At 41.6% G+C, this 14,362-nt stretch overlaps 1 protein-coding gene across 1 annotated transcript in view; it reads left to right on the plus strand.

The window, feature by feature from the left end:
* The window catches only part of pgfb (placental growth factor b), a 33,238-nt gene extending 19,146 nt beyond the window's left edge, over positions 1-14,092 (plus strand). Inside the window, exons 3-8 of the mRNA XM_024430164.2 lie at positions 8,175-8,211; positions 11,297-11,493; positions 11,635-11,714; positions 11,854-11,883; positions 11,996-12,058; positions 12,181-14,092. Coding sequence (XP_024285932.1) covers positions 8,175-8,211; positions 11,297-11,493; positions 11,635-11,714; positions 11,854-11,883; positions 11,996-12,058; positions 12,181-12,202 — 429 coding nt within the window. The 3' untranslated portion in view covers positions 12,203-14,092. The remainder of the gene's footprint in view (positions 1-8,174; positions 8,212-11,296; positions 11,494-11,634; positions 11,715-11,853; positions 11,884-11,995; positions 12,059-12,180) is intronic.
* Positions 14,093-14,362: the final 270 nt, after the last annotated feature.

Raw genomic sequence — 14,362 nt, forward strand, 5'->3', positions numbered from 1 at the left:
CCAAAAAGACCTTGTGATGTGGTGGAGTGGAGATCCTCCCAAACCGCATGAAAAGAAGAGGCCCGAATCATATGCCAATTAACACTGGTAAAGGATTTATGTTTTTACCTCCGCATATGAAGACATTAAACAATGCCCCGCTGAGTGGGAAATTACTTGAACAATAACGCTGGTGAACTCTGCCTTCACCATGCTGTGCATGAAGAAGGATGTGTTATTGGTGGCCACTGTAGTTAACTGATGTTAAATGTATCCCTTCATAGAGAATTGCGTAGCAGTTTCACAGTTAGTACACAACAGCCACGCACAGGCCTACACACAGGCCCACAGGGGGACTACCCACAGGCCTATGATGGGAGGGGTGGAGACGCCAAGGACCAGTGACAGCCAGGTTATCCTGGTGCTTGTGTGCAGAATGTCAGGAGATATTGGGAGGACTTGCATGTTTGGTGGTTTCTGCGCTCCCTGCTTATGACTTTGTAACATCTCTTGTATCTCTGTAATGTCTCCTGATGTTGAACAGAGAGATTCTGAACCCTCTTCAGCCAAGGCCTGACTGCCACAGGAAAATGAAAGGCACTTAGGAGGAAGTGTGTGTGTCAGGCGTCTGCTGTCACGATAACAGATGGATCATAGTTATGAAAGCTGGACATTCCTCTTCATTCACATTGTTTGGACAAATTTAGCTGACCGCAGCGAACCACTGACAGCTATCATCCTCCCTATCTGATTTATTCTGGTCCACAACAGGAAGGAAGCCATTTCTGTGATGATCAGTTAGTGGGGGGTGGGGGGGACACAAGAGGCTACGGATATTAATAATATATACAGTGCCTACTCATAACCCTTCAATTATTCCACGTTGTTGTGTTACAGCCTGAATTCAAAATGGATTCACACCCATCTGCACACAGGCGGCAGCGTAGCCTAGTGGTTAGAGCATTTGACTAGTAACCGGAAGGTTGCAAGTTCAAACCCCCGAGCTGACAAGGTACAAATCTGTCGTTCTACCCACTGTTCCTAGGCCGTCATTGCAAATAAGAATTTGTTCTTAACTGACTTCCCTAGTTAAATAAAGGTAACAAAATACCCCATAATGATAGAGTCTTTAAAAAATGTTTCCAAATGTATATAAAATACAGAAATATCTTATTTACATACAGTAGCAATCAAATGTTTGGACACACCTACTCATTCAAGGGTTTTTCTTTATTTGTACTACTTTCTATATTGTAGAACAATAGTGAAACATCAAAACTATGAAATAACACATATGGAATCATGTAGATTCTTCAAAGTAGCCACCCTTTCCCTTGATGGCAGCTTTGCACAATTTTGGAATTCTCTCAACCAGCTTCATGAGGAATGCTTTTCTAACAGTCTTGAAGGAGTTACCACATATGCTGAGCACTTGTTGGCTGCTTTTCCTTCACTCTGCGGTCCAACTCATCCCAAACCATCTCAATTGGGTTGAGGCTGGGTTATTCTGCAGGCCAGGTCATCTGATGCAGCACTCCTTCACTCTCCTTATTGGTCAAATAGCCCTTACACAGCCTGGACATGTGTTTTGGGTCATTGTCCTGTTGAAAAACAAATGATAGTCCCACTATGTGCAAACCAGATGGGATGGTGTATCGCTGCAGAATGCTGTGGTAGCCATGCTGGTTAAGTGTGCCTTGAATTCTAAATAAATCACAGACAGTGTCACCAGCACAGCACCCTCACACCATCACACCTCCTCCTCCATGCTACTACTTCGCGTCTCACAGAGACAAAGCGATTGGAACCAAACATCTCAAAAAATGCACTCATCAGACCAAAGGACAGATTTCTACCGGTCTAATGTCCATTGCTCTTGTTCCTTGGCCCAAAGCAAGTCTCTTCTTCTTATTGGTGTCCTTTAGTAGTGATTTCTTGCAGCAATTCCACCATGAAGGCCTGATTTACACAGTCTCCTCTGAACAGTTGATGTTGAGATGTGTCTGTTACTTGAACTCTGTGAAGCATTTATTTTGGCTGCAATTTGAGGCTGGTAAGTCTGATGAATGTATTCTCTGCAGCAGAGGTAACTCTCGGTCATCCTTTCCTGTGGCGGTCCTCTTGAGAGCCAGTTTCATCATAGTGCTCCATGTTTTTTTCAACTGCACTTGAAGAAACTTTGAAATATTTCACATTGATTGACCTGACCATGTCTTAAAGTAATGATGGACTGTCATTTCTCTTTGCTTATTTGAGCTGTTCTTGCTTTAATATGGACTTGGTCTTTTACCAAATAGGACTATATTCTGTATACCACCCCTACCTTGTCGCAACACAACTGATTGGCTCAAACACATTAAGAAGGAAAGAAATTCCACAAATTAACTTTTAACAGGGCACACCAGCTAATTGAAATACATTGCAGGTGACTACCTCATGAAGCTGGTTGAGAGAATGCCAAGAGTGTGCAAAGCTGTCATCAAGGCAAAGGGTGGCTACTTTAAAGAATCTCAAATATATTTTGATTTGTTTAACACTTTTTGGGATACTGCAGTACATGATTCCAAAATGGTGTTATTTCATAGTTTTGATGTCTTCACTATTATTCTACAATGTAGAAAATAGTAAAAAATAAAGAAAACCTCTGGAATGAGTAGGTGTTTCCAAACTTTTGAATGGTACTGTGAGTACTCACACTCCTGAGTCAATACATGTTAGAATCACCTTTGTCAGCGATTACAGCTGTGAGTCTTTCTGGGTAAGTCTCTTAAGAGCTTTTCACACCTGGATTGTACAATATTTGCACATTATTCTCTTAATATTCCTGTCAAGCTCTGTCAAGTTGGTTGTTGATCATTGCTAGACAGCCATTTAAGTCTTGCCATAGCTTTTCAAGCCGATTTAAGTAAAAACTGGCCACTCAGGAACATTCAATGTTGTCTTGGTATATTTGGCCTTGTGTTTTAAGTTATTGACCTGCTGAAAGGTGAATTTGTCTCCCAGTGTCTGTTGGAAAGCAGACTCAACCAGGTTTTCCTCTAGGACTTTGCCTGTGCTTAGCTCTATTCCTTTTCTTTTTATCCCCAAAAAACTCCCTAGTCTTTGCCGATGACAAACATACCGAGTCAATGTGCGGGGGTACAGGTTAGTCGAGGTAATTGAGGTAATAAGTACATGTACGTACAGTAGGGATAAAGTGACTATGCATAGATAATAAACAGCGAGTAGCAGCAGTGTAAAAAGGGGTGGGCAATGCAAATACTCCGGGTAGCCATTAGCTGTTCAGCAGTCTTATGGCTTGGGGGTAGAAACGGTTAAGAAGCCTCATGGACCTAGACTTGGCACTCCGGTAGCACTTGCCATGCGGTAGAAGAGAGAACACTCTATGACTAGGGTGGCTGGAGTCTTTTGCCATTTTTAGGGCCTTCCTCTGACACCGCCTGTTATAGAGGTCCTGGTTGACAGGAAGTTTAGCCCCAGTGATGTACTGGGCAGTACGCACTACCCTCTGTAGCGCCTTCAGGTCAGAGGCCGAGTAGTTGTCATACCAGGCAGTGATGCAAACAATCAGGATGCTCTCGATGGTGAAGCTGTAGAACTTTTTGAGGATCTGAGGACCCATGTCAAATCTTTTCAGTCTCCTGAGTGGGAATAGGCTTTGTCGTGCCCTCTTCACGACTGTCTTGGTGTGTTTGCACCATGATAGTTTGTTGGTGATGTGGACACCAAGAAACCTGAAGCTCTCAACCTGCCCCACTACAACCCCATGGATGAGAATGGGGGCGTGCTTGGTGGTGATAATTGCGTTGTTTGCTCTATAACCAGTTAGTTAATTCGCCTTGACACCGTGATATATAGGCTGAGGCAATAAGAAGACACAGTGGCAGAATAAATTCAACCACACATTTGTTTCATCACAAAACCGGAGAGCATCCTCTGTCCGGTGAATTCCACAAAGCATATTGAATGTAACAAACAGTTACATGACCTAGGCTACAGCATGGTCAAGCAAGTTCATGTTTACAACATTTTTGGACAACTAAACAACTATTGATTTAGAACCACAGAGTTCCCGCAAGTCACAAAGGAAACAAGAGCTGTTTCCACTATTCCAGCACCATTTCAACTTCATCAAATCATCTATGTTTAGTCTAATACAGTGACAACTAAAAGATACCAAAGACAATTTAGTCCAATGAACGTAAGCTAAATATGATGGCTGTCAATGGTTCTGATTTGTGTTTGTGCGCACGTGCGTTCATGCAAGTAGAAAAAACATGATGACTCACCTTACTTGCAGAAAGACGCCAATGCCATCTTCCTCACTTTCTTGTTGATGAAACGGTCTATGACTGTGTCATACAGTACACGCTTTTATGTTTCGTTGTCCCAGGCTACCTGGCAAAAATGCTTGCTCGCTACCCTAACTTCCTTTCATGGGCAACGTTAGCTAGTTGACATTAGCCTTCTAGATCTAGCTACATATTGGACTTCCATCCTCTCAGTCCAGGGTCACAATGTATGAATTTATGGTTGGATCAGAATCGCTGTTATAATCATTGGCCAGTACAGAGAATTAAGTAAAACCACATGTCCAGATACCTATCTCCAACCATGGCTAATTTAGGAAAGGGACAATTTTAGCTAGCTAGCTAGTCATCGGAGGACAACAACACAATGACCTATTTCTCTTGATGTGATGTGATTTGGAGTGAAGCCAAATCCAACTGGCTTCACTTGACACTTTGTTTTGGTGTGCCAGGACCATTCAGAGTTGAACTCACTCAGTTTAGCTTAACGCTGATTGATTATTATTTTATACAAAAATTGTATCAAGGGAGGCCAAATGCTCGCTGGCTTCCCTTGCATTCAATGTTACAGGCTGCAAAAATGTCATACTCTTTATGACCAGATAGTATCAGAAAGATGGTGCCACGTGTGCTCCCTCTCCGGCCTCTAAGTCACCAGGCTGCTCGTTCTGGTGCAGTTACGCGCAGTTACGCGCAATTTGAGAATTGAAGGAAAAGTATGAAAACACAGAGAGACAAAAGATGAATTATTTTCTATGTTTTTTTATTTTACATTTTTGGGGGAAGCCTGGCTTCCCTTGGCATCCATGAATACACAACACTGCTGGGTGTTTTGATATACCATCCAAAGTGTAATTCATAACTTCACCATGCTCAAAGGAATATTCAATGTCTGCTTTTTTTTACTCATCTCAGCTAAGCCCTTCTTAGCAAGGCATTGGAAAACCTCCCTGGTCTTTGTGGTTGAATCTGTGTTTGAAATTTACTGCTCGACTGAGGGACCTTATAGATAATTGTATGTGTGGGGTACAGAGATGAGGTAGTCATTCAAAAATCATGTTAAACACTATTATTGCACACAGAGTGAGTCCGTGCAACTTATTATGTGACTTGTTACTCCTGCACTTATTTAGGCTTGCCGTACCAAAGGGATTGAATACTTATTGACTCAAGACATGTTTTATTAATTTGTAAAAATGTCAAAAACATAATTGCACTTTGACATTATTGTGTGTAGGCCAGCGTCCCAAAAATCTCTATGTAATCTATTTTAAATTCAGGCTGTAACACAAAACAATGTGGAAAAAGTCAAGGGGTGTGAATACTTTCTGAATGCACTTTATATAAAGACTTAGACAACTTTTTCTCAGAATGCCTTCCCATGAAATCAGAATGAACCAATATAAATACAACAACACAGGGAATGCAATTTGACTTTAATGTATTAGCTATTTAATATAAATGATCAGTCACAATCAATGTTCCCTCTAACTATTTTAGTCACTGAGCAAATTTCAGGTCTGCTGAGCGCAAACTTTATCGTTGTGAAAATTCTGTGTAACTTCCGGCTAGCGTTTACTGTCAACACTGAGGGTACCCACTTTAAGTTAGTTTTAACAGTGGTCAGGTAGGTTACTGTGGCTATTTGATCATAATGTAGGCCTACTATAAAACATTTTTTGGTACTTTTTACCCCAATTTGTAGTTACAATCTAGTCCCATCGCTGCAACTCTCCTACGGACTTGGGAGAGGCAAATGTCGAGAGCCATGCGTCCTCCGAAACACGACGCTGCAAAGCCGCACTGCTTACTTAAGACAAGGAGATGTTGTTGTGTTGTTTGATGCAAGAAACCACTTTACAAAATAAATTATTACAAATAATCAGACAGATTATGCTACCCTCTGCCTATTGGCTACTTAGCTTATTCACGCCTGTCTCAAAATACAACACTGCCTGTTTAAGACAAAAACAAAACATTGATAGTGTTAACTAAAGGGGGAAACTTAAGGTGAAAACTCTAGAAAGTTGAGTGAAGTTCAATCTTGTGCTTCTCTGCGAGCTCTGATATTTCTTCTGCAGTGGCAGTCCCAGGGGAACTGTGTGTCCACGCATCACACGCAGCTTAGAGGGGAACATTGGTCACAATATAAAAATAGAAACCCCCGGGTGCAGAATGCATTATTAAAACTTAGTCACTGAACCTGTTCGACATAGCAAGCTTGCAAGCTAACGTCGGCACACGTTTGAGCTCAATGGAGGCACAAGGAATTATTCAGCAAATGAATGGGAAAACCCAATGTTACTCACAGTACCATAGCAAGCTCCCAGATACAATAATTCCAAGACCGATGCCTGTCTTTAGTCCATTGTGGGAAATGCCCTGCATGCCATAGAAAAGATGTCAAAAGAAATCTGAATTTGTTACAGGAAATATTCACGGCCACCTTGTGAGGTTAGCATGTAACAGTTCACGTAATGGGAACAGCAAACATGTAGCCTTTGATCACATGGAACTACATTGACAATTTGAATTGGCTGATCATCAAACGAATGTTTGCAAGTATGGTTGAGGTGTTTCTAATATATGTTTTCTTTTGTATATATATATTTTTTCATGATATCTAATTGCGACTTTGTCTCGTCGCTGCAACTTCCCAACAGCCTCGGGAGAGGCAAAGGTTGAGTCATGTGTCCTCTGAAACATGACCTGCCTAACCTTCTTAACACCTTCCCACTTAACCTGGAAGCCAGCCGCCCCAATGTGTCACAGGAAACACCTTTTACCTGATGACTGAAGTCAGCCTGCAGGCCCGCCACAAGGAGTCACTCGACCACAATGAGCCAAGTAAAGCCCCCCTCCCCTCCGGCCAAACCCTCCCCTAACCTGGATGACGCTGGGCCAATTATGTACCGCCCTATGGGACTCCCGGTCACAGCTGGTTGTGACACAGCCTGGGATCGAACCCTGGTCTGTAGTGACACCTCAAGAACCTCAGGAGGCCTCTAATAGATGGTTTTAACAGAGTATTAAACAGACCTCCGATTTACTTCATCTGACTGTCCTTTGTCTCTTTGCTCGTGTGCCGTTATTTTCCATTGTAGGCAATGGTAACTGTTGGACCAGCATTGTTACACACACAGTAGTTGGATGGATATCCAGACAGTGTATCAAAATACTTGTCATCAGGTACTCATCACAGACAATCAGCCTGTGAAACTCAACACTGGTGTCGATGACAGAATGAGGAAGCAAGTAGTTCGTCGCCTGTCTGTCCAATGGTCCTGCTGGAGGTTATTTGAACAAATAGAGGTTTCTCTTCCTGAGATCATGCGATGGAGTCACCCAGAGGTTTTGTGTTATTCCAGCCCAATGAGAAATGCATACTGTTTATCATTGGACGATGGGAAAAATCAAGACAGAGGGGGAAGCCGCCAACGGGAAAATAAATAGAGAGCTGAATCTTACACCACAGGAAACAGGTTTTGAACCTAAACAGTTGGGCACCGAGAGGAATGTGGTATATAAGAGACTCTGGATCTGGTGTTTGTCAAAGAGAGTTTTCCATTGAAAGAATCACACAAAAAACTGCTCCTTCTGCAAGATGTCTCCGTCTCCTTGCAATTCCAACCTTAACCACCAGAGGACATAGCTGTAAAGTCAGGCCAATACATTTGGCGTGTTACTTTATGGCACACACTTTTCCAAGAACTATAACTGTCCAAGACACGCATATACTATCTGTAGCTTCTGGCAGCGCAGTAGATCTTCCAAGTCTCTATATACTGTCTGAGATGGCTGGAAAGCATTTTATTTGTCTGAAATAAATTATCCTGTCCAGGTGCTTTTTTAAAACGTTAAGTTCTTGTCTATTTTATTTTTCAGAGTACTCCCTCACCCAGCGCAAACAGCACAACTGGAGGTAAGAATCTTTTCTGCATTTTTACTGCACAAATGAGATAATGTTGATCATATATATTTCAAAGCAACATACATTTCCTGATTTGTGTGTGAGGGTTCTGTAGACAAGAGTAGCTAGCCTACAGGTGATGCTGAATATCCATTTCTGTTTCACAGAAATTGTATTTCTGGGATACCAATACCACTGATGTCCTGCTCACTGTTGTACTGTATGGCAAAAGAGAGCTTTTTTTTCATGAGCATGGCCTTATTTCTATTACAGCATATTGGATGACTGTCATTCCCATTCCATTCTCCCAGTTTAATGTAACAACAATAGGGTTAAGCTACAACATGATACTCACATTTTCCCTATACTCATCATGAAGTTTCTACAACCTAGCCTAATGAATGAAAGTTTACAATGTAGGTGCACACAGGACGAGAGAAAATGTTGAGGTGACAGACAGTGACACATGGACAGACAGTGACACATTCAATACTGTCTTGCATCCAGCTGATCTAGGGTGTAATCATTAGTTCAATAGTTGCAAACAAGAGTTTCTATTGGACAAATTCAGGTATGTTTATCCCTGTTTTGTTCCGTTTAAGAAACATTTTTTAACAGAATCGGTGGAATGAATACACCCCTGATCACACATAAACACAGTTCACTTTCATAACAACCATGTTTGATTCCTTCTCGCATATATGTGCTCTCCTCCTCTCACCTTTTCCCTTCGCTTATGGACTTCAATGCACAACACATCAGCTGTATGTGGCCAGGTGAAAAAAAACTTTCCAAACCATATCATAACCGCTACACACAGCCTACATCGTTGTCACCATATTAGCTAAAGTAACATCATAGTCAGCATAGCTAATAGAACTAATGTGTTAGTAAACCTGCTACAATCATGTAGTAATGTTAGAGTGTACCGTCAGTAAGCAGTTTTACACAAACACCGGCGGGCCCCGGGGGCAATAAATTAGTAAAACCAAAAGCTTACCTTGACTTGGAAGAGTTCCAGTGTTGTGTTGGATAGTCATAGCCACCTAGCTAACATAGCATCCCTCTGTTTGAGTGGGGTGTTTGAGTAGGCTAAACTAGCTAGCTGCATTTGCTAGCTATGAAAGTGAAAAAAAAGGATGAAATCACTCTCTCTCTCTGTCTTGCTTCTCCTTAATTTTGGAAGAAATTAATTTGTTCAAAACTGTTCAACTATTGTCTTTCTCTTTGAGTCAACTTCTCACCACATTTTATGCACTGCAGTGCTAGCTAGCTGTAGCTTAAGCTTTCAGTACTAGATTCATTCTCTGATCCTTTTGATTGGGTGGACAACATGTCAGTTCATGCTGGAAGAGCTCTGATAGGCTGGAGGACATCCTCCGGAAGTTGTCATAATGACTGTTTAAGTCTATGAAAGGGGTTGAGAACCATGAGCCTCCTAGGTTTTGTATTTCAGTCAATGTACCCAGAGGAGGGAAGCTAGCTGTCCATCTATGCAGCTTGTCTTGCTGACAGACAGACAGATTGGTGAAAGAGAGGCTGACGCTCACTGTTTTTACAGTCTACATCCTCCTGCCGTAAACCATGGGGTGCTTTCCCTCCTCTTCCTCACATGCTGCATAGCCATTTAGTACAGTGAGATATTTCCATGTTGAAATACACAAAGTACTACAACACTCTCTGTAGCTTGTTTTCTCTGAACACTCGAAATCAGAATTGATTCATCTATTAGCAGCTTAATTATAGATATGGTTGAACGGCATTAATGAATGGTCCTTGATTGGGGTGGAGGATGTCAGGTTTGTTAATAAGCTCTGAGGGTTGAGGTTTCAGGGTTGAAGGGGTAAGTGAGGACAAGCAGCTAGGGATTACAGGGGCTGCTGAAGGAGGTACTGGGGACACCCTTAAACCCCTTTGACACACTTCCTCTCACATCCTCTCTCCCCACTATATTGTAAATCACTGCAACAACAGTGAAAAAGAAAAGGAATGTGTCACTTAATGTAATGTGCACCTATAACCTGTTAGGAGGATTGAGACAACATATCCTTCACCCCTCACTGGCCTGGCCTGGCTCCCCCTGACCTGTCTGCTTTTATAAACAGCTGTTCTGGTGCCGGGCTCCATGCGGTGACCCCAGGGTCAGCCAGATCCCAGAGGTGCCTGGGGGGGCAGCTCAACTCGGCTCTGCTCCCGGGCAGGTTCTGTTCATGGAAAACAATTTCCAGTGTTTGTTTTCTCTTTCCTCTCTGTTTGTTCGGGCAGAGTTGGTCCTTGTTTTTCTTTACTGACGATGTTATGGGGACACTTTCACACATATGCTCCCACAGGAAAGCTCGTATTACACAACATTTTTTCTTAAAAATGAAAACCAGGATAGACACCAAGCATTTCACAGTGTTTCAGCATCTACACTTGATGAGTGTCCTAAATCTTTTTGAAACAATCTGCAGATGGCTCTATTTTTTGCCCTAGTGGTTGTGATAACATAGACAGTGAGTACAGTACATTATGGAGAAAAAAACAGTAAGGCAGACTGGGAAATATTAAGAAAGGATGTTGTGCCATCTCAGAATTAAGCTGACAGACAACACACACACACACAAACCTCAGCCGGTTGGTGTAAAACTCTGCTTGTTGAATTGCACAGTGTGACAGATGATATGAGACTAGGCTAATGAGGCACACTGTAATTGTGCAAGTGTGCGTCTCTATTGGCTGAAGTGTTGAAACGGGTAATCCCCTCTACGTGCAGGTTCAGCACCAGCCATCACACCAGCCATCTTTCCTCCAGTCCAGATCCATCAGGCTGGGGAGCTGCCAGGAGGCATGGGTGGATGTGATTGGGGCATCCAGGGAACTGTACAATGGCTTTATGAGGCTATATGTCCTGTGATGGACAGCTGTCTCACTCCCTCTCCTCTCTTCTCCTCTCCTCTCCTCTCCCTCTCCTCTCCTCTCCTCTCCTCTCCTCTCCTCTCCTCTCCTCTCCTCTCCTCTCCTCTCCTCTCCTCTCCTCTCCTCTCCTCTCCTCTCCTCTCCTCTCCTCTCCTCTCCTCTCCTCTCCTCTCCTCTCCTCTCCTCTCCTCTCCTCCAGTACTAATGTTCCAGGATGTGTGGGGCCGTAGTTTCTGCCGGACTATAGAGAAGCTGGTGGAGGTGGTCCAAGAGTACCCTGGGGAGGTGGAGCACATCTACAGCCCCTCCTGTGTGCCCCTGGTGCGCTGCGCTGGTTGCTGTGGCGATGAGAACCTGGAGTGTCATCCTACTCAGACCTCTAATGTCACCATGCAGGTAATAGGACACATCCCTTCTGAGGATGGATGCCATGTTGTGAGGTCGTCGGTGTATTTGATATTTGTATGCCAAGGCAAGGAAAAATGCTTTTTTCTACTTTTTCCCCTGCAACTTGTTCAACAACGTGTTCATTCTCAGCTGTTGAAAATCAAGCCAGCGGAGCAGGGTCAAGAATACGTTGAGATGACTTTTGTGGAGCACCAGACATGTGAATGTAGGTAAGAGAAAAAATGACTTCCTGTTTTGGTAGTATGTGTTTGTTCACTGTAAACCAGCTGCATTGTAATATGATATTATGTAAAATGATATGAGTGATGTTTATATAATTAATCAGTGGTGTTCATATTTAATTCCTAGAATCAGGAAGGCTGTGGTGAAAAGTGAAAGGTGAGCCTGTCAATTGCCATAATGTACATTGTAAAGTTAGAGAGTGGGACAGAAATGTTGCTGTCTCTATAATACTTGATAGTTGAGCTCATATCGCTGATAATTTCTGCAGAAGGAGACAGAGAGGGAGAGGAAAGAAAAGAAAGGAGAGACAGAGAGTGAAAGATTGTGACAGGTGAGTAATGACGTCTGGAAAATTGAGCAAAACATTTGTCCATCGACCATACATTACATCTTTCTATGCGAAGTAAAAATGCCCCACATATTAATGTATCATCTATCTCGTTTGTGTCCAAGGTGTCAGCCACCTCGCAGATAACTGCAGTAGCAGCCCTACACCTGTTGCAACCGGCATCTCTATTTATTCCCTGCCCAGCGCTAACAGTATCAAGAGTCTTCAAAACAAACACGTCAATACTGTGTGTCTCCATGCACCTAGAGACTTAAGCAGCTGGGTTGTTATGGTGACAGGCCCTCTTGCTGTAGGGGAGTGTTTCTAACTTAGGTTCCACAGGAAGCACATGTTGCTTGGTGAAAAAAATACCTTGGTGACAACTGACCTGAGAGACATTTTTGTGAAGCAGTGCAATTGAAGACCAAACATTTAAAGGTTTTAAAGTTAAAATCATGATGGATGTTTTGCATAATTACATGATTATTATTGTTTAGTGTTGTTTATTTTATTGCTGTGGTTGTTTTAGCTGCTTATCCCATTTAACATGAATAGGCCTATTTATGAATAAATGTTCCATTCATGAACTTTCGATGTTGTTTCATTAAATCTTTAGGACTAACCGACTAACCAAATACTTGGGGTCCTCTCATGGCAAGTAGGTTCATTAGTAGACTAGCAACTCCTTTCCCAAACGGAATAAGTTATATTTAACTTTTTGTGTTGTGATATAAAACATTGCACTGTCATACATGGACTATGGACTAGTACAGTCAGTGAGTTTCAGCCTTATGTGGAGTCTGGGCGTACTAAGTGCTCAGGAGCCCCTGCAGCAGCAACAGGTCTATACTAGTAGAATATCACCCTCCAGTGGTTACCAATGGCATTTTCAGAGTCATTTTTTAAAAAGAGATTTGTTTAGTATGAGGTATAGAATTATATTATTGATATAATAGGTACAGTTATGTCCATCATAATTTTTTCATAGGACAAGGTGTTGGTGTACTTTTATTTAATTAAATAGAAAATATCATAAAATAACCACAAAATCAATATACATATAGGCTATGCAATATACTGTAACATACACATTGTATTTTTCATCTTAATGTTAAAAAAAAAAATCAGACAACAAGTCACTGTTCATGTAACATAATAGTCAATAACTCCAAAGCAAGTTGACCTACAAGTAGACCTACACTACAAGTAGACCTACACTGCAAGTAGACCTACACTGCAAGTAGACCTATACCCCAGTATCAGTTTAAGGAGTTGCATTAGAAAGAGCTGAGTTAAACCAACTTAAGCTATGAACAATCATGGAACTTGAACTGACTGGTTGCTGTGAAATGGCTAATTGGACCATATAAACTCTGTTAACATTTTAACTTGGTGATCAAGACCCTCAGACTAGGTGTGTTCCTTGTTTCTCTATTTAATTTATAGGCCTATAACTTCTGCTGTCATTTCTGTTTCATGACTTACGGCGTTATTGTGTTTTTTCCAGACTACTTTGTGTTTCTGATTCTTTCACAGCTGAACCAAATATTAAAATGAGTTGCTGCTCTTAGAGTTTCAATGTTCTCTATTCCCCTCTGTCATTCACTCACCTCAAGTCATTTTACAATCTACACACTAATCGAGTACACTATCACATTGCTCTCCACCTGTGGTGGGTCTGTTTTTAACATGACTTTCATATTGGCATTTTTGTGTATTATCTGTTGAATAAAGCAGTGGGTTGATGTACAGAACCATGAATTACATTTCACGCTTAAGAGTAGAGAATTGTTTTATCATTTGTGCTTGTTGTGTATTTATTAGACAGTGTCCTTTAATATGACTAAGAACACATTTGTTCTGGAGAAGTGTATGCCTATTTTATCTAAAAAATAAAATAGAATCTGTGATGTTGTAATCAAATATGATAAAGGATATGCCCAAACATCTGAGTGAGTATTATATATTGTAAATAGATATAGATATATTATATCTGTGAAGAGTGTGCAACAGTTAATAAAGAAATATATCATTGTCTTATGTGGCTCAAATATCATACTTTTTGTGAGAAACCATTTGTTGAGAGGGTGGTGTGTGTACGTGTGTGAGTGAGAAAGATATATGTTGATCACAGCTCAATCTGTTTTGGATTATACCTAACAGTATACAGGATAATCATGGCACAGACAGTTCCATAATATATTACACATCGCACATATGATGTTACTGTTGGTTCTGATCAAACCATATCACGTGGGTCACGTTTGCTAAATACATCGCTCTGGTCGCAATGCCAATGTTGTACAC

The sequence above is a fragment of the Oncorhynchus tshawytscha genome, linkage group LG08, assembly GCF_018296145.1.
Source record: "Oncorhynchus tshawytscha isolate Ot180627B linkage group LG08, Otsh_v2.0, whole genome shotgun sequence".
Lineage (NCBI taxonomy): Eukaryota > Metazoa > Chordata > Actinopteri > Salmoniformes > Salmonidae > Oncorhynchus > Oncorhynchus tshawytscha.